Source organism: Pseudonaja textilis, chromosome Z (genome assembly GCF_049901715.1).
Source record: "Pseudonaja textilis isolate UNSWEBS1 chromosome Z, rPseTex1.2, whole genome shotgun sequence".
In the NCBI taxonomy this organism is placed as follows: domain Eukaryota; kingdom Metazoa; phylum Chordata; class Lepidosauria; order Squamata; family Elapidae; genus Pseudonaja; species Pseudonaja textilis.
In genome coordinates this window covers 51515986-51540533 of record NC_142008.1, presented here as the reverse complement: position 1 = coordinate 51540533, position 24548 = coordinate 51515986, and the positions used below count along the sequence as shown (strand labels likewise).

Below are 24548 nucleotides of genomic sequence, written 5' to 3'. Positions count from 1 at the left end.
TCTTTCTGTCCCTTCCTTCCATCCCTCCTTTCTTTGTCCCTTTTTCTTTCTTTCCCTTTTCTCTTTCTTTTCTTCCTTCTCTCTCTCTCTCTCTCTTTTCTCTTTCTTTCCCTCTCTCAGGCTCACCCCATTGACTTGACTTGCTTGGGCAGGCCCCTCCAGTGCAGTGGGCTCAATGGGGTGGACCTGCGGGGCCGGCACCTAGAACGCAGCAGTGGCGGCATGTTTGAAAAGTAGAGCAAAGCCAGAGGTCGGTAATTTTTGCTGCAAAGAATCACAAAAGCTTCTGGATTGTGTACAAGAAGGGACACATATGTCAATGCAATTCAGCAACATAAAATAAAGAGATACAAATAAAACAAATCAATAAGAATCGACAAAGCATCTCTGATTAGATTTTATTCACTACTAGAATCTAATCAGAGATGCTTTGCCAATTCTAGTCCAATGACCTGTTCCAGCAGGGTTAGAAGGGAGAGTGTGTATATGTGTGTGCATGGCTGTCAAAACTCCAAAAACAGGTCAAGTAGCTCTGGGGAGGCCAGTCATAAATTAGAACACTTTCTAAACAACCGGCCATTAAGTGAGGACCACTTGTTTGCCAGTCACCTGGCCACACCCACCCAGTCAAATGACCACCAAACCACACCTACCCAGTCATGTGACCAGCAAGCCACGCCAATCTCATGACCAGAAAGCCACGTCCACCCAGTCACATGACCAGCCCACCTTCAAATTAGGCCAGTTCACAGAAATTTGAATCCCACCCCCACAGAAATTTGAATCTCACCCCTGGGATTCACCTCACTGAGGATGAGTTTGTAGCACCAAGGGGGTGGTGGACTGAAAAAGTTTGGGAACCACTCATCTAGACAAGTAAATAAATATTGAGAGGAACATACAAAAAGCATACCTTTGCAAGAAAAGCTTAACTAAAAACTATTCTAATTATATAACTATGACATGTTTAAAAATATTTTAAATATTAAGTTTTAAAAGGGATGGAACAGCAGCTAGCCTCCTGCCATATTCTATTAAAAACAAAACGCTAGGGCACTCCATATCTAATTAATTAATCCGTAATAAACTGCCATTTGTGACACTATATCCCTCACTAACACTGAATGTAACATTTCACTGATATAACCGTGCAATCTGGTTCCCGGTCTATCTTTAACTTCCTCGGTATGTACACAACACTAAGCAGACCGTGAGCTTAACACTTCGTTTATGATCTAGACTAGAGGTTCGCTGATGAGATGCGGAGACATTATATATCTAACAATTAAGAGCTCACTGATGGGGGGGGGACCCCGTTTTCGTTTTTAACCTAGATGTTATCTTATGAAGCATTTTTCAACAGTCAGGAATCACTCACAGGTCGGCACCATATTAACCTCTGCGCTCATGATCGGTAGCTTACCTCACGCGGTGGAAGTGCGGGAAGACAAGCCGCAGAAATCGAACTCCCCCATTGGCTACTCTCGGATGGCGCCTCCTTCATAAGACGCAGGCGCATTTCCTTTCCTTTTTTTCTTTCTTTTTCTCTGCCGAGGCCCCTCCTTATCCTGCGTTTCCTTTCCCGCTGCCGTCCTCGGACTACGAACTGTTGTTGTTGTCAGTTCATTTCGTCGCCTGCCGTGGAACGCAGGAAGTGCGAGCGTAGTCCGTTGGACACAGAGTCTTCGGAACTTAAAGGAAAGGGGTGCGGGCCACGAGACGCAGAGCGATCATAGTGGCCGGTTGGCGCTTCTTCGCTAAAGAGGACGATCTGCAGTCCTCTACCCGATGTGGTTGTAGACAGTGAACACTCAAGTGGAACCTTCGCTTTCCATGCAGAGAGCGGCGGGTTGAGAAGTCGAGGCCGCGACAAAAGAAAAGCCTGCCGCCGTCACCAGTACCGAGAGTAAGTTACTAAGGGCGGGGTACGAGACAGACCCAGCTTGGCCGCCTTTTTCTGAGGCCTACCGGGCAGGTGCCGGTAAAGAAAGAGCAACTATTGGGGATCGAAAACGTGAGTAATTCAGATGCTCGCCGTCATTCCCGAAGGCCGAACTCCGGGTCGTCCCGAAAACTGTAGGTACGGGTTCGTGTGTTTCTGGACATACATACACTCCTCTCGCGGTCCCCTTTTGCAGCAGATGGGCGAGGCGAGGAAATACGTAAGTGTACAAGACGCGGAGAGAGACGGAATGGAGGGAGGGCTATTCTCATGTAATTGTATGTGTCCCCGAGAGCATGCATAGTGAGTTAAAATTCGTTTATTGTTTGTAATTGTCAGCATTGCAAAAAGCAGACTTATGAATGAGGGAAAGGTGAAATTGAGTTTAACCTTTTGTCCCCTTGCCTTCGCTAGCATTTTAGTTTCCATTTTCCAATTCCCTATAATTCTAGGTACAGCATTCTTGCCCCCCACCCCCTGCCTCCAAGTGCTATGCTTTCGTCCGGCTTAGGTGGCAGATAAGAAATTCATATATTCGAACTGCAGATTTATTTGGGTGATGACAGTGCAAATTATTTCTGCAAGCTGGATAAGAGAGCCAGCAGGTTTGTTCAGAGTGAGCATAGCAGTCTTTATTTTTCTTGTGCACAGAGCTCTTTCCTGTGGAAGTGCTTACATAGCGTTGTCATGCCAAAAACACATTATGGCTTGATGATCTTTTTGGCAAACAGCCATTTTTCTAAGCTGCATCAATTTATGTTTTATTTGACATCTTTGACACAGGCATCAGACCTGTGGAATGTCTTTGTTTATTCCATTCTATTAATATTAATTAAAGCAGATAGATGAAAGAATGTAAAATAGCTTTTTATAGTTTAAACTGTATATATTATTGATTGAAAAGAAAATTATATTAATTGGAATGTTATTAATATAAGTATTTTAATGTGCAATGTATAATTCTGTATATATTAACATCTCATTCTTTGAACATATGATTGAAATATTTCTTGAAATAAAAAATAGCTTGTAGCTTAGATTTTAAAGCTTACTTACTCTTTTACAAGTTAAAATCCATTTATTTAACAAAAGGTAATTGGATTAACCATGGTTCTTCTACAGTTGGCTAATATAGATATGAATCCTTCCAAAGGATATTACACAACTGCCCTCTAGTGTAGTCATACTTACCTATATAAGATGATTTCTATGTATCAAGTATGGGAAATCAGAGGAACAAATTTTGTCTTTTTTCCCCTTACTGCCAGCAGTAGTGATTATATTGTATGGCCTTTCACACTGATAATTTCTCATCAAAATACACAATTTGGCTTAGCTTATTTAGATAGTATAATTAGGAAGTATATAACCTAAGTGAACATAGTGTTTTTTTACAATGTTTCATTTTCTAGAGCATGTAATGAATGTGTGTATGTATGTATATGTGTTTGTGTATAATGTGTGTATGCATATGTATGTACTGCTCTAATGAAATCTATAAACCTGAAAAGATTCTATTCATTTGCCCTTTACTATATGTAACTATAATACTAATATTTTGGATTTTTTTTAAAAAATAGTTAATTTGATACATGATGATTGTCAAGAGTATTAACTGAAATACCTAGGTGACCAGATGATATAAAAGTACTTTTTTGTTTGTTAGATGGGATAAACATTTTAAAATTATTATTCAGTTTAAAAGATCACAATTTAGTTCTCTTTTATGTAGGCTGTTATTCATAGAACACTTTATGACAAGTTTGTCTAACTTCATTTCTGGCAACATTTTCTGGATGCCATTTCAGTTGCATGCTATGCTTCTACTTCTCTTAATACATCTCTTTTTATATATCTACACAGATACCAAATAGATATAACATTTGTTTAATCGTTTTTGCTTGACAGATTATTTCATAATATTGTTTCCCCATTTTATTGTCCTGCTGTTTTAGAATAGAATTTATTTAAGTTTATTAGATTATTACAAGTATGAGACATTTTCTAAGATCTTGATTTCCCCTGAGCACTAACATAAAGCTCAGTGCTATTTAGTACAATAGTAAATTAATACAGTATTTTATTTTCTAATAGACACAGTGTTTCACTGAAGTGGCCTGTTCTTCAAACAATTTGCGTACACAAGAGCATAATAACATGGTTAACATGATTTCATAGTGTTCTGTGCAATGTTTTAATCAACTGGAAATAAAAATTAAAAAATGTAATATAGAAAAAATCACTTTCAGTGTAGATGAAAAACACTTTCAACTGAGTCAAGAGCCACAGAAAAGTATAATGTTTTTTTTTATTGTAGAGATAGCACAATATTTCTAGAAAATTCCAAAATATTGGGTAAATAGGTAGTCTATTCCATCTTGCTTTTAAAGAGAACATTGTTTCTACAGCTCTAAATTCTTATATTTTTAAAACATTAACAGAAGGCTCAAAATTGTAGCATTGAAAAGGTTAACTTCATTGATCATTTTGCACTAATTAATCTCCTGGCCCATGGGTGCACATCCTTTATGGGAAGTAGCTTTGGAAGAATATGTATGCAAAAAAGCCAGTTCAGGAAGGGCTTAAGTTAGCCAATGTCACCATCATGACCCAAGTGTACATCTTCCCTTAACCTCAATTTTATCTCTCAATGTATGCAAATCTATGTGTTTCAGTATACACACATATATGTGTATATTGTTGGCATGGATTTCTGGTAAAACAATGTGGACTGGAATGTGCTGTGGACATCAGGCGTGCAGTTCTTACCATATGCTGTGAAAAAGCATTGTTTGTTGGTTGCTTCTTTTAGCTTATTTGATATGGTCTTAGAAGCATATTTAAATCTTTGACTGCTTAGAAAATTAATACATTAAATACATGGAATAGTTACATAAATAACTTGAACAAAGTAATTAAAAAGGATACATATATTTGTAAAGGGATTGTGAAGTCTTGTGCTTGAGGGGCTCCTGTGCTTATCGATTCATAAGTAATTCCAATTATATTGGACCACATTTTTTATTAATCTATGTTTTATTAATTAATGGTTCCTACAAACTCTGTAAAACAGTTTCCCTTCTAGTCTACAGGTGTCAAACTTGCTGTGTCACATTGCTGTCATGTGATGTTTTGCAATGTTTTTTCCCTTCGCGGAACTGAGGTGGGCATGGCCTGTGCGTGACGCATCCAGCATACAGACCGCCAGTTTGACACCCCAGTTCTAGTTAATGATTGTCCACTAATCACTTTTTTTTGCGGGGTGGGGGTTGGAAGCATAAAACGTATTGAAAGCATGCTAATATTTCAACTCTTGCAGAATTGTTTTTTTTAATTGAATTCTTTATTGTCATTGTACGTATATACAGAATATACATACAACGAAATTCACTAACATCCAGAGACCAGACTCAACATGCAAACACACATGACAATTCCCAAACACCTCCCCACCTGCCAAAATTCCCTGCCTCCTAAAAAGCATACAAGCATCCATACAACAGACCAGTAATACTGTCCAACAGCTCACTGATTGTGGTCCTTAAGTCCATTGTTAAGTGCAATTATAGCTCTGGGATAAAAACTATTCAGAAAATGTGTGGTCCAAATTTTAATTGTTCTGTATTTTCTACCAGAAGGCAAGAATTCATAAAGATTGTAAGCAGGATGGGAAGAGTCTCTGAGAATGTTGTGCAACTTCCTCAAAGAGCGACATGCGAAGATGTCATCCAGGGCTGGTAATTGGAGCCCAATGATATTCTGGGCAGTTTTAATGATTCTCTGTAGAGCTTTATTATCCGCTACAGAGCTGCTCCCATACCATACAAGAATGCAGTATGTCAGGATGCTCTCAATGGTGCCTTGGTAGTAGGATAGAAGTAGATACTGAGATAGATTTATCTTCCTGAACATTCTCAGGAAGTACAGCCTCTTCTGTGCCTTCTTTACAAGCATGTTAGCATTCATAATCCATGAGAGGTCCTCTGAGATATAGTCCCCAGAAATTTAAAACTATCAACCCTCTCCACCTCCTTACCATTTATGTACAATGGTAAATGTACATCTTTCTTCCTCTTGAAGTCAATTACAAGTTCTTTAGTTTTTTGGGTGTTAAGTGTAAGATTATCTTCTTTACACCACAATGTCAGCCCTTGTACTTTCTATAGGCAGACTCATTGTTCTTATTAATGAGCCCCACCACTGTTGTGTCATTCGCAAATTTAATAATTGCGTTGGTATTATACAAAGGGATGCAGTCATGTGTGTACAAAGAATAAAGGAAGGGGTTTAGCACACAACTCTGAGGGGCTCCTGTGCTTAGTATCAGAGTAGAATGGTGAGATCCCATCCTTACTGACTGTGGCCTATCTGTCAGAACATCTTTATCCACAAACAAATCTTCTGATTTATACCCAAATTGGACATTTTAAGAAACAACCTGTTGGATAGAATGGTATTAAAGGCAGAACTATAATCCACAAATAACAGCCTTGCATAAATTCCCTGTTGTTCCAAATGATCCAATTCAGTATGGACAACAATAGGCCACCTATTAGCATCATCAGTTGATCTGTTACTTTTGTATGCAAATTGGTATGGGTCCAAAGTAGATGGAAGACAAGCCTCAATATAGTTCAACACCAGTCTCTCAAAACATTTAATGACAACAGATGTTAAAGCTACTGGTCTATAATCATTGACAGATACCACTACTGTTTGCTTAGGAACTTTTGCTCTGTTTCTATGATTATAGAATGTCTCAAACCTAACACTGAAATAATTGACTATGCTCCAAGAAATTTCAAAGCTTTACCATTTAGAATTTTCCTGGCAGTTTATCACTACAAAGAATTTCTAAAGATCTTAACCTTCAAATTTTGTATAGGCTGATTTTTGCTGTGAGGATAAATACTTAAATTTCTCTTTGGTAGAGATGTTCTTTTGTAATACGTTATATTTTTTCTTATGATAAAAAGTGTATAAAAGACAAAATCAGCAAAAGAAAAGATTGGGAATAAGAAAGAAATTGGTCCCATTCAGAGATGTTATCAAAAATATCTGTGTCCCTTGGCTTCTGGGATTTCCTAAAAAGGTACAATTGAACAGATATCAAAAATAAAGCCAGACCTACTTATTCAGGAATACATTCCCATAATGTTCATGTCCTATGTATTCACCATTGTAGATAATTGTATACAGAAGGCTTTTCAGTTCCCAAATATTTTTTAAAAATAAGGAAAGTTTGTTGTAGAATTAGAACATAACCATTAGAAGTAGAATATAAAATGTATATAATAATTACTAGGACCGTGCAACATATGCCATGATTACTAGAACTTTAGCATATTTTAGTCAATCTAAGGTAAAGTTCCTTTTTGGGTACCGAAGAGAATGAAGTGTTAAAAGCCTCCATATTGTCCTTCATACATTCAATTCAATATATAGGTATATTTAAGGCTATATCTAGTAATATTTATAGTAATATTTATAATTTAATTTTTTAAAAGTAGCAGTGCATTTTCTTTACAGTTTATGTATTTTTCCAAATGAACCTTAGGATCACAGTCTATGCATATATTCTTATAGTTATTTTCTGTGAGATTTAAACAAAACAATTATGGTGGCTAATAAATATTTTTTATGTAGGAAATAGCAGTGAAAGAATGTGAAACTGGGTACTGGATGTAGAAATGTCAGCAGATGAATCTTCTAAAATAAGAAAACTTGCAACTTGATGATCAAAGCATAACTAAGATGTTACCTTTGAAAAGTGCATTGCCAAGGTTAGTAGACTCCCAACATTCAATATAGATTTTATTTCACTAGGAAATTTGTCTTAGTTGTCACATCAATATAAAATTTTTGTACACAATTCTAATATGGATCCTCAATTGACAATGTACCATTAAAATATTTATTTTCTTCTTATGCAACGACAAAAGACTTATTCCAGTTCTTTTCTAGAAAGGACAGAATTGAAGTGAGAAAAGATATGGCCAGGTCAAGCTGTTGAGATGAATTTTTCTAATCTGGATTAGCAGGATAGTGCAATTTTATTTTATTTTTGTTAACTTTATTTTACTTTAATAATGGTTGATAATATGCTGCACATCTTTCTTGGAAAGACCTTGGTTGTACAATTTTGACTATTATTACTTATAATCAATTTTCCATTTAAATAATGTTAATATATAATTAACTAGATATAAGAATTGAAATCTAAATACAATTGTCTCATAAATCAGGCTTCCTAGTAATTTGTGTATATCTCATAGTTTTTTATATTATAACTCTATCATCTTTGTATATATAGAGAGGGGGAGAGAAAGACACACACCAGACACATGCAGATGGTTGGATCTAAAGAGGGGATAATTGGAAATAAGCAAAAAGTTCAATTACAGATAATCCTTGATTTACAGCTATTCATTTAGTGACAGTTTGAAGTTACAACAACACTAAAAAAAACCATTTTTCATACTTACGATCCTTGCAGCATTCCCATAGTCACATAATCAAAATTTGAATGTTTGGCAGTCAGTTCATACTTATAATTACTGCAGTGTCCCAGGATCATATGATTATCTCTTGAAACCTTTTGACAAGCAAAGTCAATTGGGAAACTATCATTTAACAACTGTGTTACTTGCTTAACAACTGGAGCAATTCACTTCAACAATGGTGTCAAGAATGATCATAAAATGGGGCAATTTCTCTTAACTGTCTTGCTTAGCCCCAGAAATTTTGGGCTCAAGTGTGATTGTATGTTGAGAACTATCTGTAGGTGCCTTGTTATTCTCTCCCTATACTCTATTCCTATAAAAGAGTTTTATAATATAAAAACAGATAAGTATAAAATCATGTGATTTTGTTAGAAAATAGGTCAGATATTCATCCTGAAATTTCTGTGATACCATTTACTAATGTTTTCAGCAGCTTCCTTAGGTTTCTTGCTTAATATGTCAGGAAATAGGAGTCATCTGTTAAAATTTTTGTGGAATTGTTTTTCCCCCCTCCCCTTATTTTCTTTAATTCTAAGCTACATAATTCGATGATTCAACTACTTGGAGTGTTAGATAAACTTTGTCTATGTATCTGATATTTCTAGAGTGACTAATCTAAATTATTCAAATTTCTTTCAAGAAAATTCTTTTATAGTGGGTTCTTTCATAGACAAAGTCCAACTTTTATAAAAGCAGAAATGTTTTTCTAACTGTACATTCTATAATAATTTTATTTCTGATTTTTTAAGGTGCATTTGGCAGCGAAGATGAATTGTGCATCTATTACAGAAATGCTTATATGAAAAGACACACATTTTAGAAAGTGTCAGCATTACTACTTGGAGAGTATGGCAGGTTTTAAACGAGGATATGATGGAAAAATTGCTGGATTGTATGATTTGGATAAAACCCTAGGCAGAGGGCATTTTGCTGTGGTGAAGCTTGCCCGACATGTATTTACAGGTGAAAAAGTGGCAGTAAAAGTAATTGACAAGACAAAATTAGATACTCTTGCCACAGGACATCTTTTCCAAGAAGTCAGATGTATGAAACTAGTGCAGCATCCTAATATTGTTCGTCTGTATGAAGTTATTGACACTCAGACCAAACTTTATTTGATCTTAGAACTTGGTGATGGAGGAGATATGTTTGATTACATCATGAAACATGAAGAAGGTCTTAATGAAGATCTGGCAAAGAAATATTTTGCTCAGATTGTTCATGCTATATCCTATTGTCATAAACTGCATGTCGTTCACAGAGACTTAAAACCAGAAAATGTTGTCTTTTTTGAAAAACAAGGACTTGTGAAATTAACTGATTTTGGATTTAGCAACAAATTTCAGCCTGGGAAAAAACTTACAACAAGTTGTGGCTCTCTTGCATATTCTGCACCTGAAATTTTACTTGGCGATGAATATGATGCACCTGCAGTAGGTAGGTTAATGAACTATTAAATAAAACTTTAATTATTATATTTTTGTGTTCAAATGAGCTTTTCTTGAAAAATTATTCTGTGTTTCCCAATTTATGTTATCTAATAACTGCAGTTTCCAGAATTCACAGCTAATAGATTAAAAATAGAATTTTGAAAGTTGCAATTCTAAGATCTTGATGATACCTTGTTATGAAAGGGTGGATTTAAATATTAGAAGCATGCATGTTAAAAGGTCTGTTCATCCTTTCATTTTATTAATCTAGTAGTAGAGGCAAGCAATCAGGTATCTTCCAGTTATTTTGGAACTGCAAATTCACTTAAGCTTCAACTAGCATGACTGGCAAATTTCAAACAGTTGCTGAGTGCAGGCTATTCCTGTTATTTTGATGACTCCCAAAGTTAACTACACTACTACTACTATCACAACTGAGCCCCAAACGTATGTTGTTAAGTGACATATTTATTAAGAGTTTTGCTTCATTCTCCCATGAGCTGTTCAGAGCATCCAGTGATGGGAAGGTGCTTCAGTCCCTTCTAGGAAGGTTGGGCTTAAACTTGAGGACACTTCTCCTCCACGAGACTCCTTCTTAGCATCCCCAGTTTTAGCTCAGCCTTTCTTCAAACAGGTTGCATTATTGTTTTCCTGGTCGGAACAGAACACTGGCGATTTAGCTGATTCATTTCTCAGGCCAGGTAATACCATAGTTTCTGTCACCAACCACCCCCCTGGGAACCTCCAAAAGTCATTTCACTCATTTTTTTTGTTTTGTTTTGTTTTTACATTCCAGCCTCCTGAGGCTAAAGCCTCATAAACAGGGAGGCTTATCTTTCCAATCTGCCCTGAGGCTAAAAGCCTCTTCTTTCAGAAACATGCTGCCTTAAACTTCTAAACAAGGACTTATCTCTCCAATATCCCAGCCAGCTGAGTAAACGCTGTGTCCCTTCAGGTTTGAAGTTTCCATTTAAAAGTGCAGCCTGTTTTTCTTTTTATTAGGAGGCTTTTCCCGCAGAACACCTCAGGGCAGGGAATTAGCCCCTGTGCCTTCCCGCTAAGCAGTTTTGCTTTCAGCAGGCCAGGTGGTGATAGCTGCTTTATTTTCATTTTGCCATGAGGCAGGCAGCATTTTAAAGGCCGCGTGGTTAAATTTGCTGAGTAATAGTTACTGTCTGTGAGGTAAGTTACCCAACAAGGTTTCCTTTTTGGGGGGACCTGGGAAGGAGGAGTCCCTACCACCAGTTCACTGGATGATAGAGGACTTGAACTGCTGGATTCCACAGGCAATAAGTGCAGCTAAACTGATCTAATTATCAGTTACAGACCTCTGTGCCCTCATATAGGTGCCAGGTCTGGAGGGGGATGTTCTGGTCTCCATTTGATATTACAAGTACTTTATTCAAAAAATTGACTTGATTGACTTAAATTCTGCAAATTTTTAAGTTATTAAAATATAGATAAATAGATAACAAAGCAAAACAGAACAAGGAGACACATTTGTTAAAGGCATCAGGGAACTATTTATTCCAGGATCCCCTGCCCCTTAAGGGAGTAGGCCCCTAGGTGTTCCAGCCACCTAATTTCATAGCCTCTTTCCATTGCTAATCTATCAAAGGCATTACCATGGCCAGCAACTACAACTCCAGATCTAGAATAACTGCTAAAAATAGAGATAAGTCCATGGAGCCCAAAAAGACCTCTAAGGCAGCAGAGAAAGATGCACGCAGACGCCATCAGGCATTAGAAAGGCAGGTGGAAAAATGTACATGAGTAGCTGCACAGCCGACCTCTTCACTCATCATACCCTCTACCTCACAGGCCAGAACCCTCCAACCGCCCCTCTGGATTTATCCAGAAGGAGCAGCATATTGATACAACTTCCCCAGGAGGCTCTTTCTAACATTCTCTCCCCAAGGAGGGCCCCAGAGGCAACATTTATGCCAACTGGAGCTGGCCTCAGACAAGAGGAGGAACTTCCAGAAGAAATCCCTGCCAACATGAGGGTGTGGCTGGAGCTAGCTATCCAGAAGGGCATAGCAGCAGGTGTCCAACAGGCTATTCAGGCAGGACGAACACCCTCAGCTTCGGGTTGCAGATCTCTTTCTGAACAATCTCTGGGCATCACGGATCCACATCTTCATCAGGTACCCTCCCCCCCTGCAGAACTATCGTTGCCCATTGTCAGAGACCCTCAGTACACACAGGATATGGGAGATCAAGGGGATCCAATGGATCAAATGGAAGAGGGGTCGGTACACACCGTTGACCAGGTATTGTCAGAGGTGGATCCGCTAGAAAGGGGGATGTCTGATGATGAAGGCCTCTCATCTGACCTCCCTGTATTTACAGGATTATTCTACCCACAATTATTTAAATCCCTACTGTTTAAGGCCAAGAACACCGCACAACTGGATAATACGGGTACCCCTCCCCCACCAAATACTCCAGGGGAAGCAGAGATTATCTCTGTACCATACATGTTTTCCAATTTAGTACAAAAACAATGGGCTGCAGCAGCCTCATATCCCGCTCCCACGGACATGATAAAAAATACTATAATTTGGCACCCGAGTCCTCTAAATTTCTAAACACTCCAGAAGTGGATGAGCCTATTATTGTGCTTGCATCTTCCTCAGCCATCCCAAGTGAAGCTGAAGAGGCTCTCAAGCCTGAGGAAAAGAGGGCGGAACTACCCCTCCGCAGGGCACACGCCTCGGATGCATGGGCCATCAGAGTGGCCACAGCCACCTCCTTTTTCACCAGATCATTTCTCAGATGCCTCTGCCACCTGAGGGATACCATTCCAGCCTCAAACATTAAGGCACATCAAGATGTTACTAAATTAATTGCCACTACAGAGTTTTTGGCAGACGCTACCTTCAACGTAGTTAAATTTTCCTCTAGGGCCATTGCTTCCCAAATTGCAGCTAGAAGGTTACTTTGGCTCAGGCATTGGCAGGCAGGCATCAAGCACAAGTGGCGGCTTGCCTCAGCTCCCATCTCGGAGAACAAACTATTTGGCAGTGCACTTGAACCCATCCTAATTGAAACCAGAACCCAAAAGAGAATTCTTCTCTCTCTTTTTCATCGATCAGAGTCCAGATTACCACAGCCCTTTCTTAGGGGTTCCTTTTGCCCCTTCTACCAACCCTGCTATCCAAGATTTCAAAAACAGCCTCGATTCAGTCAACAGACAGATAGAATTGAACCTGGGGACAGATATAGAAGGGGACTCCATCCTAGGAGACGATTTCAAGGAACAGGATCTAGGCCCTTCCGCAGGTCCAAGTAACGACCACAACGAGATTCCCATTGGTGGTTGCCTAAAAAGGTTTGCCGACCAATGGGACTCCTCTACCACTGACGCATGGGTCAGGAACACAGTACGATTTGGTCTGGCACTGGAGTTCAGCTCCACCCTCCCGGATTTTTTTATGAAGTCCCCAATTTCTAGGGACGCAAAAAAAAAAATGGTTTCTCATGGACATAGCCATAGCACATCTACTAGAGACCCAGGCCATACAACCTGTCCCTTCTAATCAAAATGGTCTCGGTTTTTATTCGCACCTCTTCATGGTCCCTAAAAGTTCAGAGGGATGGAGGGCAATACTGGACTTAAAACATCTAAACCAATAATTGATTTATTGAAAGTTTAAAATGACCACTCTGCAATCCATCTTACTCAGCATCAGAAAACAAAAACAATGTCCTTACCTCCATAAATCTCACGGAATCTTACTTACATATCCCAATTAAGCTCTCACATTTCAAATGCCTTTGTTTCTGTTACAACAACGTCCATTACGAATATATTGCTCTCCCATTTGGCCTAGCTTTAGCTCCCAGAACTTTTACAAAGGTCTTGGCTGCCTTGGCAGCATCACTCAGAGATAGGTCCATTCAACTTCAATGCTACTTGAATGACATTCTTATTCTGGCATCTTCCATCAATCAAGCAAATTCAAACACTCAAACTACACTTGTAACCCTACAACAACATGGGTTCTCAATTGATCAAAAAGTCATTTAACACCCTCTACTAGACTCATTCACCTTGGCGCCATCATTGACACCCTGGAAGGCAAAGTTTTCCTCTCCCCTGACAGACAAGAAAGCATCAGTGATTTGGCTCAACAGATCAGAACTCTTAGGAAAGTACACCTATGTCTCATTTCTAAATTGCTGAGAAAAAATGATTTCTTGTATTTCTATTATCCCTTGGGCCCGGTTCCATGCAAGAACCCTGCAATGGTTTCTGTTGCCATACCAACACGCTGGGAGAGACGACGCCAGGACTTGCATAAAAGTTCCATCAACTGTTCTCAGGTCTCTACGATGGTGGACACGATCCGAAATCAACAAGCCATGCCCTTTCAAGGATCCACACAGGTCGATCGTTACAACAGACGCCAGTCTAGTGGGATGGGGCCCCCACTTCCAATCACATACAGCGCAAGGCCTTTGGATGGATTCAGAGAAGACACACAATATCAACTGACTAGAACTAAGAGCGGTGTACTTGGCACTTCGACACTTTCTCCCGCATCTCCATTGCAAACATGTGCTTGTCTTAACATACAACATAACTACAAAGGCCCATAACAACAAACAAGGGGGCACTCATTCCAATCTACTAATGAAGGAAGCAGAAAGACTATTCCTGTGGGCCAAAATCCATCTTCTATCTCTAAAGGCCGAGCACATATCTGGAGTAGTGAATGTATAAGCGGATTGGCTCAGCAGAGCCACGTTGGACCAATCAGAGTGGCATCTGAACCCCAAGATCTTTCTGGAGGCTACTCAGAGGTTGGGCCAACCGGTAGGCTATCTGTTTGCCTCCCCACTCAAAGCACAGCTTCTCCGATTCATTTCTCGTTACCCATCACAGGGAGCAGAGGACGTGAATGCCCTCAGATGTCACTAGCCCACCAGACTGCTATGCGCCTTTCCTCCCCTACCATGATCCCCAAATTGATTCAGAAGTTGCTGGAAGAAAAAGCGGACCTGCTGTTAGTGGGCCATTATTGGCCAAGGCGAGCATGGTTCACGGAACTGAAGGACCTCTCGACAGTACCACCATGGAGGATCCTATCATCAGTCATATCGCTGTCTCAGGGCCCAGTGCTACACCCGGACCCCCAATGGCTAAACTTAGCTGTATGGAAGTTGAAGGGCGAAGTCTGAGAGATGAACACCTTTCTACTCAAGTTATTCACACTATTCAGTCAGCTTGACGTCCTTTGATGAACCGAATCTATGAAGCCACCTGCTCTAGCTTCTGCCGTTGGTGTCAGAAGTTTCAGATCGACCCCACTTCCCTATCAGTAGCGCAGTTATTGTTTTTAGAGGAGGGCCTAAACAAAGGGTTATCAGCCAATACTCTGCAGAGACAGGTAGCGGCCCTGGCTTTGGTCATATCTTGGGAAGATCTTACCTCCATATCTCATCACCCTCACATTCGCAGTTTTCTGCGTGGTGCCAAGAACTTGAGGCCCCTCATAGTGCACCGATATCCAACTTGGGACTTGAATAAGGTACTATTGGCCCGTACTACAGGTCCCTTTGAGCCACTAAGGACCACGACGCTTCAATTTCTAACCTACAAAGTAGTTTTCCTGATAGCAATTACATCTGCCTGAAGAATCTCCAAACTAGCTGCATTATCAGTGCACAAAGATCTCTGCATTTTCCATTCAGATAGAGTGGTTCTCAGACCAGATCCTTCCTTCATTCCAAAAGTTAATTCGGCATTGCATAGAGCTCAAGAGCTGGTACTCCCAAATTTTTGCTCACGTCCATCACACAGGCTCGAACACCAATGGCACCGCTTGGACATAAGAGCCTTACGCATCTACATCTACGGCGCCATCCAGAAAGACAGAAGCCCTCTTTGTGTCCTTTTCAGCCTAACACCCTGGGGGGGCAAGGTTTCACCCTTTACCATAGGTAGATGGCTAAGGGTCACCATCGCTAAGTCGTATGACTCTCACTCGATTCCAGTGCCCCAAGGCATTACCGCTCACTCCACCAGGAGTGCAGTCACCACAGCAGCATGGGCGACCCAAGCTACAATAGAAGAGATTTGCTGAGCTGCAACCTGGGCTTCTCCATCTACATTTAATAGAAATTATAAAATTGACGTATTTGCTTCTGCTGAGGCTTCATTTGGTTGGTGAGTTTTGCAGCAAGTTATTTCAGAGACAGGTCTGAAACCCAGACAGAGTCCCTCCCTTAGGACAGTGCCAAGCTTTGGTATGTCTCATCACTGGATGCTCTGAACAGCTCATGGGAAAAAAGGTGTTGGTACGCCTGTTCTCTGAGCTGTGAAGAGCATCCACCCCCCCCCCTTTTATTCCGTCTGGTAGGGGGTCTGTTCCGACCAGGATTATTACATAGGCTTAAGCATATAGGGCATCAATATCTTGGCTTCGCAAAACTGGGGACTCTAAGGAGGAGTCTCGTGGAGGAGGAGGAGTGTCCTCAAGTTTAAGCCCAGCATTCCTAGAAGGGAATGAAGTACCTTCCCATCACTGGATGCTCTTCACAGCTCACAGAGAATGGATGTATCAGGTAAGTACCAACGCCCTTTTTACAACCTTTCTGGCCATAGTTGCCAAGGGAATCAGTGCAGTTGTTAAGTTAGTTACAATGAACCTGGTTGTTAAATGAATCTGGTTTCCCCATTGACTTTGCTTGTTAGAAGTTTTCATATGACCCCAGGGCATTACAACCGTTATAAATATGAATCAGTTGCCAAGCATCTGAATTTTGACCTTGTGACCATGGGGGTGCTGCAATAGTTGTAAGTGTGAAAAATGGTCATAAGTTATTTTTCAGTGCCATTGTAACATTGAATACCAGGTTAAAAGCTGACAGAACATTCTTTGATTATATTATCTTGAATATACTGTACTCTTTACAATGGGTGCTAGATAATATCAGCTTCGTATAATAGTTCAACAAGTGTTTACATTTGAATTCAAGAATTGATTGAATTGCATTGAAAGTAGAGAAAACTGCATTTATCTAATAACATCTTAACTATTATGAGCAACTATTAGGTTTCCACTTGCAATGCAGTTGTCCAAATATGTGAAAAAAATATGTGAAAAAAGGAGGTGTCTATAGAAACCTTTCCATGGTTAAATGGAAAAGCAAGGGCTTGTTCTCATGAAAAAATGTCTTCAATTTTATGGATCAGGGTTTGTTTATTTTAAACTAATTTAATTTAAAAATCCTGGGCTAATGCATTTTATTACACATACACACACAAGTGTTTTATCCCATTTTTATTTGATAATCAGAAATATTTTAATTCACATGCTATTGAGATAATTCATCTTAAAATAGTTGGTTCCCAGCTTTTGTTCCCCCCCCCCAGGATTTAGAAAAGCTGCAATGCAACTTTTCATTTATCAACCGTTGAATCTATCCATTGTGAATTGTAATTGCTTCATGAAATTATAACTTCATTCAGGAGTTCCAGTAGGATCCATTTTCAAATAACAAAACACATTAGGACCACCTTCCAAGTTTATATCAAAGATCTATGAGGTTCACAATTGCTCAAATCCATATTGTATAGATCTGATTTCCTGAACATGAAAAAAGAATGAATATAATAATTTGCTTCAGTGAGCAGCTAAAATGGTTACTTGTTATAATTGTGGTATGATGACAAATTATTTCTAAATTTATAAATCTATTGCATGTTTTTCTCTCAACCACACATATAAATTAACTTGGATTTCTGTAGTTCTTTCTAATGTTACTAATTTCCTTTATTATACATGTAGTATTATCAGTGAAACAACATTAGGCTTAATTCTTACAAACCAAGTATTGTACAACAATTAAACAGGAAATCCTTTACTAAAGCAGTAATTCCCCTACACAGAAAAGGAAATGGGCAGGAAAGAGTGAGTTCATGGAATATGTAATCAAAGTAGGTAGAGAAGGAATGGAAAATGTTACATGAAGTTTAGTAATAATTCTGAAATTAATTTACAATTGAAAGTCTTTTTTGCTTTCATGTGGCCATTGTGTAAGAAGTATTTTGGTTGGATATGTGACTTTAAAAATTTCCTATTATAAATAGAAAGCTAATTGGGGTCTAAAGGGTAACATTAAAAAGATAAAGTTGTCCTGAAAATGCTATATCGTCAAAAGTTAATATACTGAATAAAACAAATAAAAATTTGTTTGACACTCCTAATGTTAGCAATATTGTTTGGAAGTGAAGAAATTGGTATGTTCTTGAGATGTTTTGACCGTGGCTATTAAGATACCTACACAGTTTCATACAGCCACCTTAATCTATCCATTTCAGTTTGCTCTGCATTTTTACTGTAAATCATAACAATGCAGCAGTTAAGAAAAGTAATAGTCAACCATGAAACATAATCAAGCATAACTAAAATATATTTGAATACATTAAAATCAAATAAAAGGAAAGAACAAAATTTGTTTGAATTTGACAAAAATAAAAGGTTAAGAACATTTAATGAAATAATGTATCTGTTTAGCAATTCAGTAAAGCTGGCTAGCTTCCATAATCAAATACTGTCCAAGTCTATTAAATATTGTATTAAATATTGTATGAATCAAGCCAAATAGCTCCTTTTTGAAGAACAGTTCCAAATCTGAATTAAAGTAGTTTCTTGGATAAGAAAAAAAATGTTTCAAAGGAAAAAAAAAATGAAAAAAGCCAGTTGCCTTTTGGGAGAAAAAACAGCTTTGATCTGGATGATTGAGAATCTCCATGGACGCAAGAGTTCTAAATTTTTTCATGATTAAAAGCAGGAATAAGGCAATGTAAAAAAGGATGTTAAAATTTTTCTATAATTTTGTTAGAACATGGGCAGATAATACTAATTATATAATCTTTTAATTATCTGCCTAAAGTTTTTGTAATACATTAGGAAGTCCCATTGAAAGATGAAGTAGGCATTTTGAATAATAAATTACTAAGTAAATTATGTACAGTTGGCAAGATTGTGTGATGTGCATATCTGACAGTGATAAAAATGCTAGTTTGAAATGTTTCATGTGAATTTCCTTTTTAGTATATGTCATCTAAATGGAGATGGCATCTGTTACTATCAAAATTCTAACTTTTTCTGGAAGATCATTAGGAAGTAATGATCTGATGATAAATAATTAGGGATGTGTTTGGCCTGCAATAATTGTTTCAAGCTTCCTAATATAACTAGTATCTTATATCAGGGGTTGCCAACTTTCCAGACCTCGGGGATATGGGGGGAAGAGAGAGAGAGATCTGATCTAACCTCTCCCCCCGCACCTCACACACACAGAGGCAGGGGTGGGATTCAAATTTCTTAACCAGTTCTGTGGGCATGGCCTAATTTGTGGATGTGGCTTGGTGGTCATGGCTTGTATGTAAATAATAAATATTTATATAAATATTGAATTTTTTATAAAAAAGAGCAACTTTTACCCAAAATCAGGCAAAGCGCAGGCAGGCAGATTGAGTTGCTCACAGAATCACAGATTCACTTAGAGATCTGTGTTTCTGCCATTGGCTAGCTGAGTCTGCACTGCTTCAGTCCAAGGAAGGTTCGTCTTAAAAGCAGAGCCGAAGATCTAAAGATTAGCTAGAAAGCAAGAAATCCAATAATTTCCTGCTTTCTAGCTAATCTAACTCTCCCCAGCACAGCAGAACAGCTGATGCAGCCTTGTGTTCCTGCGCAACCTGGATTAATTGCTTTGGGGGGTACTCTGGGGGTGACATTTCTCTGTGGACCACCAAAATTTTCTCGTGGACCAAGAGTGGGCTGTAGCCCATCGATTGGCGACTGCTGTCTTATATAATTAATTTTATTATGTAGATAATTTTTCCATGTTTTTAAAAAATCAGATGGATTTATAGGAGAGTCCCATGATTCATAGATCTTTCATGCAATACTACTCCTTGCCATCTGGAGATTATATTATATTATGGTAAATTACTCTGCAAATAATTTTTCTGTGATATTTTAAAGAAGAGATCCAGATTCATATGAGAATCCCATGAATCTTTTATTAACATAACTTTTCTATAACATCGGTACCACTCCCAGCACCTGGAGTTCCCATATTATAGTAATGCTTACTCCTTATATGCTGACAAAAATATCTTTGTAGCTAGTCAGCAGATATATCTGATAAATGTCACAGGTAATTAACACTTTCTTTTATTAACACTAATAAAAGATTCTGCTCGTGGGCATTAATATGAAGTAATATGTATAATTAATCATTTTAATTTCTGTGTTTAGAAATAATAACTGAGAAAGTATAGTATATCTCCTTTGTAACCTTTGTTATCTCCTATGCAACTATGTTAAAAAGACATAGCTTTTTATTGATTAACTGTCTTTCTAAACTAACATGTCTTTCATTAAAAAACAATTTAATTTTTTAAGGATTCAATGTGAAGTACATTGATTGGCAGTTTTGTTTGGCATTCTTTTCAAAATAAAGAATAGCATTTTTAATAATCTGCACAACAAAATCCACAGTAAATTTTGGGGATTTGTGACAAATATTAAAGAGGCAATCAGTGACTAAGTTTGGTTTCCATAGTAATGACTTATGTTATGTAAGGAGTAAGGAAGTTGCATGTATTTGCCTGGTTGTCATGGCTCTGAGAATCCGGCTGGAACAACTTTTACAACTGAGATGTTTCAGAAGCATTTGAAAATAACAAATGCTAACCAGAAGCTATAAATCTTCATAAATTACAATTTCAAAGTACGTACTATGTAATTACATATTTAAGAGTTAACACTTTCTTTAAATGAAGTGTTATGTTTTAAAAATCACTGATGTTCTTAATATCTTTATAGTCTCAACCAGATCCATTGTTTATAAGGGTATTTAACAGAATTTTTAATACTTGGATTCCCAATACTGCTCCAGACTTTTCATGTTGCCTGATTGTTTGCTAATGGGAGCAATTGATCTAAAAAAACCTAAAATAATGTAACAGTGAAAATTCTTTAAATGAACTCTAAATAAGGTAGAGAAATATTGAGAAAGTTTCTGGGTTAAAAAGGTAATGTTTTGTTTCCTGTTTAGTAACAAATACACACACACACATACACACACACACATTTTTCTGTATAATTTTTGATTTGATTAATGTGATATTGTAAGTATTTACAAATGGTCACAATTGTTTTAGTTAAAGCCCTATAGTAAAGCTCTTATCCTTTTTCTTTTAAATCATAATCTGAAAAAAAATTCATAGGAGATAACACCATCCAATTAATAGGAAAGACTTTAGATATTTAAGATGTTTTATCCTGTATTTTAATGAATAAATGGATCTGCCTGTTAATAGGTTAGATTGCTAATTCATCTGACATAGATTTCTCTATTCAGAGGTGGGTTCTTCTAGTTGTGCTTTATGACAGGAAGTCATTTTTTAATTGGCATTTTAATTCTGTTCAAACGCACCATATATAGCCTACAAAATATAAAATGCTCAAATCAGAAAATACAGAAAAACAGGAAAGAAAACAAATATAAAGGTTTATTCAGCATTCATACAAAAAAGCTTGATAGCTTTTTTTCAATGTTGTAAAATTTAACAGTAGGTATCTACAAAAAATTTGGAAAAAACATTTCTGAATGTAGACTCCCATAGGAAAAGCTCCTACACAAGCAATTCCAGGATCTCTAGGTCTGCATATGCAGCAAGACTGTCCCAGTTGTCAATGCTTAACTAAAAAATATAGCGAACAGGTAATTCTCATTTAGCAATTGTCTCAGTAAGCAGTCATTCACAGATATGGTAATCAACAGTAGTAAACAATAAGAAAAATAATTTATTGAGTAATGAGTACCCTTATGCTCAAATTTCTGCACTTGAAAACACATGCTGGAATGAGAATAACTCTGGCATTGTTCACTGCTACCAGCCCTCATTCATTCCCTTACCCTCCTCTCCCTCTCTGTCATATGGTTTACTTAGGGATCATGTCACTGCAACTCCTGTCCTCATTTAGACTTCTTTGTTCCTCGGTGTTTAGGAACTGAAACATAAGCAAACTTGAATTTGGCTTCATAACTGCTGGCAATCAGAACAATTGTTTCTTTTGACTGATAGGATCACCAAATTTGAAAGATGCTATGATATAAGAATAGAATAGAATAGAATAGAATAGAATAGAATAGAATAGAATAGAACAGAATAGAATTCTTTATTGGCCAAGTGTGATTGGACATAAAAGGAATTTGTCTTGGTGCAAATGCTCTCAGTGTACATAAAAGAAAAAATACATTCGTCAAAGAGTCAAGAATTGTAAGGTACAACACTTAATAATAGTCATAGGGTACAGTAAGCAATTAAATCATACTAGGAAACAATATAAATTGCAAGGATACAAGCGACAAGTTACAGTCAGTCATACAGTAACTCCCATAAATGGGAGGGGATGGGTAATAAGGAGTGATCAGAAGATTAATAATAATAGTAATGCTTTGTAAATAGTTGGGCAGAGTTGAGGGAACTATTTGTTTAGCAGAGTGATGGCATTTGGGGAAAAAACTGTCCTTGTGTCTAGTTGTTCTGGTGTGCAGTGCTCTATAGCAGGGGTCACCAACCTTTTGGACCTCAGGGACCACCAAATTCATAATTTTAAATCCCGGAGACCACTAATATAAATTTTGACTGATGGTGGCTTGCTGACATTGGTGGGAGAGAGAGAGCCCCCTCCCCTCTCTCTCTCTCTCTCTCTCTCTCTCTCACACACACACACACACACACAGGCAGGGGTGGGATTCAAATTTCTTAACAACTGGTTCTGTGGGCGTGGCCTAATTTGTGGGTGTGGCTTGGTGGTCATGTGACTGGGCATGGCTTCGATGTAAATATTATAAATATTTATATAAATATTGAATTTTTGTATAAAAAAGAGCAACTTTTACCCAAAATCAGGCAAAGCAGACAGGCAGATTGAGTTGCTCACAGAATCACTTAGAGATCTGTGTTTCTGCCATCGGCTAGCTGAGTCTGCACTGCTTCAGTCCAAGGAAGGTTCATCTTAAAAGCAGAGCCAAAGATCTAAAGATTAGCTAGAAAGCAAGAAATCCAATGATTTCCTACTTTCTAGCTAATTAAATTTCCCAGCACAGCAGAACAGCTGATGGTCGGAAAAAGGAAAAATAGCAATTTAGCGGGCAAGTTTGCCAGGTAAGAAGTGAGTGAGCAGGGAGGGTGGGCCATGTGGGCAATGCAGCCTTGTGTTCCTGTGCAGCCTGGATTTATTGCTTTAGGGGGTACTCTGGAGTTGACATTTCTTTGCAGACCACCAAAATTTTCTTGTGGACCACCAGTGGGCTTGCAACCCACCAGTTGGCGACCGCTGCTCTATAGCATCATTTTGAGGGTAGGAGTTGAAACAGTTTATGTCTGGGATGTGAGGGGTCTGTAAATATATTCACAGCCCTCTTTTTGATTCATGCAGTATACAGGTCCTCGATTGAAGGCAGGTTGGTAGTAATTGTTTTTTTCTGCAGTCCTAATTACTCTCTGAAGTCTGTGTCTGTCTTGTTGGGTTGCAGAACCAAACCAGACAGTTATAGAGGTTCAGATGACAGACTCAATAATTTCTCTGTAGAACTGGATCAGCAGCTCCTTGGGCAGTTTGAGTTTTCTGAGTTAGCACAGAAAGAACATTCTTTGTTGTGCTTTTTTGATGAAGTTTTTGATGTTAGGTGTTGAAAATTATAAAAAAAAGAGTATGAAACAAAAATTAAAATGATATTTCATTGAAATGTATAGAAAACATTCCTTATCTAATTATCTTGTAAATTATGACTAATTAATATGTTTGTTCAAATGGTAAATAAATATTTACTGCATTGAAGTTTAAAAGTCTATGTTTTCCCAGATATATGGAGTCTGGGAGTTATTCTTTACATGTTGGTATGTGGACAACCACCTTTTCAAGAAGCAAATGATAGTGAAACTTTGACCATGATAATGGATTGCAAATACACAGTACCATCCCGGGTGTCCAAAGAATGTAAAGAGTAAGTAAATGATTTTATAAAATGTATTATGGCAGTAATTTAATATATGGACAGTATAGGTAGTGGTGAAGATTGAGGGAACCCAGTTCATATTTTCATTTCATCACAATGAAAAGGTCACAAATCGCCACCCCATTTTCTTTCAATCTAATCTATATCCTTAAGATTTCTTCAAGGATCAAATGGAAGAATCCTGTTTGCTATATTGAATTCCATAGAGGAGAGGCAGGATATAAATGAAACACATGTTGAAGAATGAAGTAATTTATCTTCATTCTTCAAGATATCCACATATTTATTTTTGAACATCCTTTTTTTCTAGTTAATAATTGTGCACAAGTCCTTTATTGTTTTCCCTCCTTATTTTGCATTCGCTATCCTATGATTGGTTTTACTAGCATTACAGATTAAAATTTTGTCATAGGATAAAATACTAAGCTTTAAAATTATAATTCTCCTGCTTTTGTACAAGAGGGTGATTTTAATGACAGTATGATAAATTACATTTCCATGGCTATCTTTTTAAGAATGCTTTGAAAAATTAACAAGAATGAGAATTTTTCAAAAATACTATTTATTTATTATATTTATATGCTGCCCACCTCACTTTTGAAAGTGGCTCTGGGTGAC

General features: G+C 37.8%; 1 protein-coding gene across 5 annotated transcripts in view; it reads left to right on the top strand.

The window, feature by feature from the left end:
• The first annotated feature begins 1530 nt into the window (after positions 1 to 1530).
• Positions 1531 to 24548, top strand: part of SNRK (SNF related kinase) — a 55493-nt gene continuing 32475 nt past the window's right edge. The window contains exons 1-5 of one of the 5 annotated variants that reach the window (XM_087917086.1): positions 1540 to 1906; positions 6919 to 7034; positions 7589 to 7725; positions 9195 to 9882; positions 23777 to 23918. In XM_087917086.1, the coding sequence (XP_087773212.1) occupies positions 9294 to 9882; positions 23777 to 23918 (731 nt within the window). In that variant the 5' untranslated portion in view covers positions 1540 to 1906; positions 6919 to 7034; positions 7589 to 7725; positions 9195 to 9293. Of the gene's footprint in view, positions 2163 to 2205; positions 5680 to 6918; positions 7035 to 7588; positions 7726 to 9194; positions 9883 to 23776; positions 23919 to 24548 lie in introns of those variants that run through there. The other 4 variants (XM_026717795.2, XM_087917085.1, XM_087917087.1 and 1 more) reach the window with 4 other exon arrangements.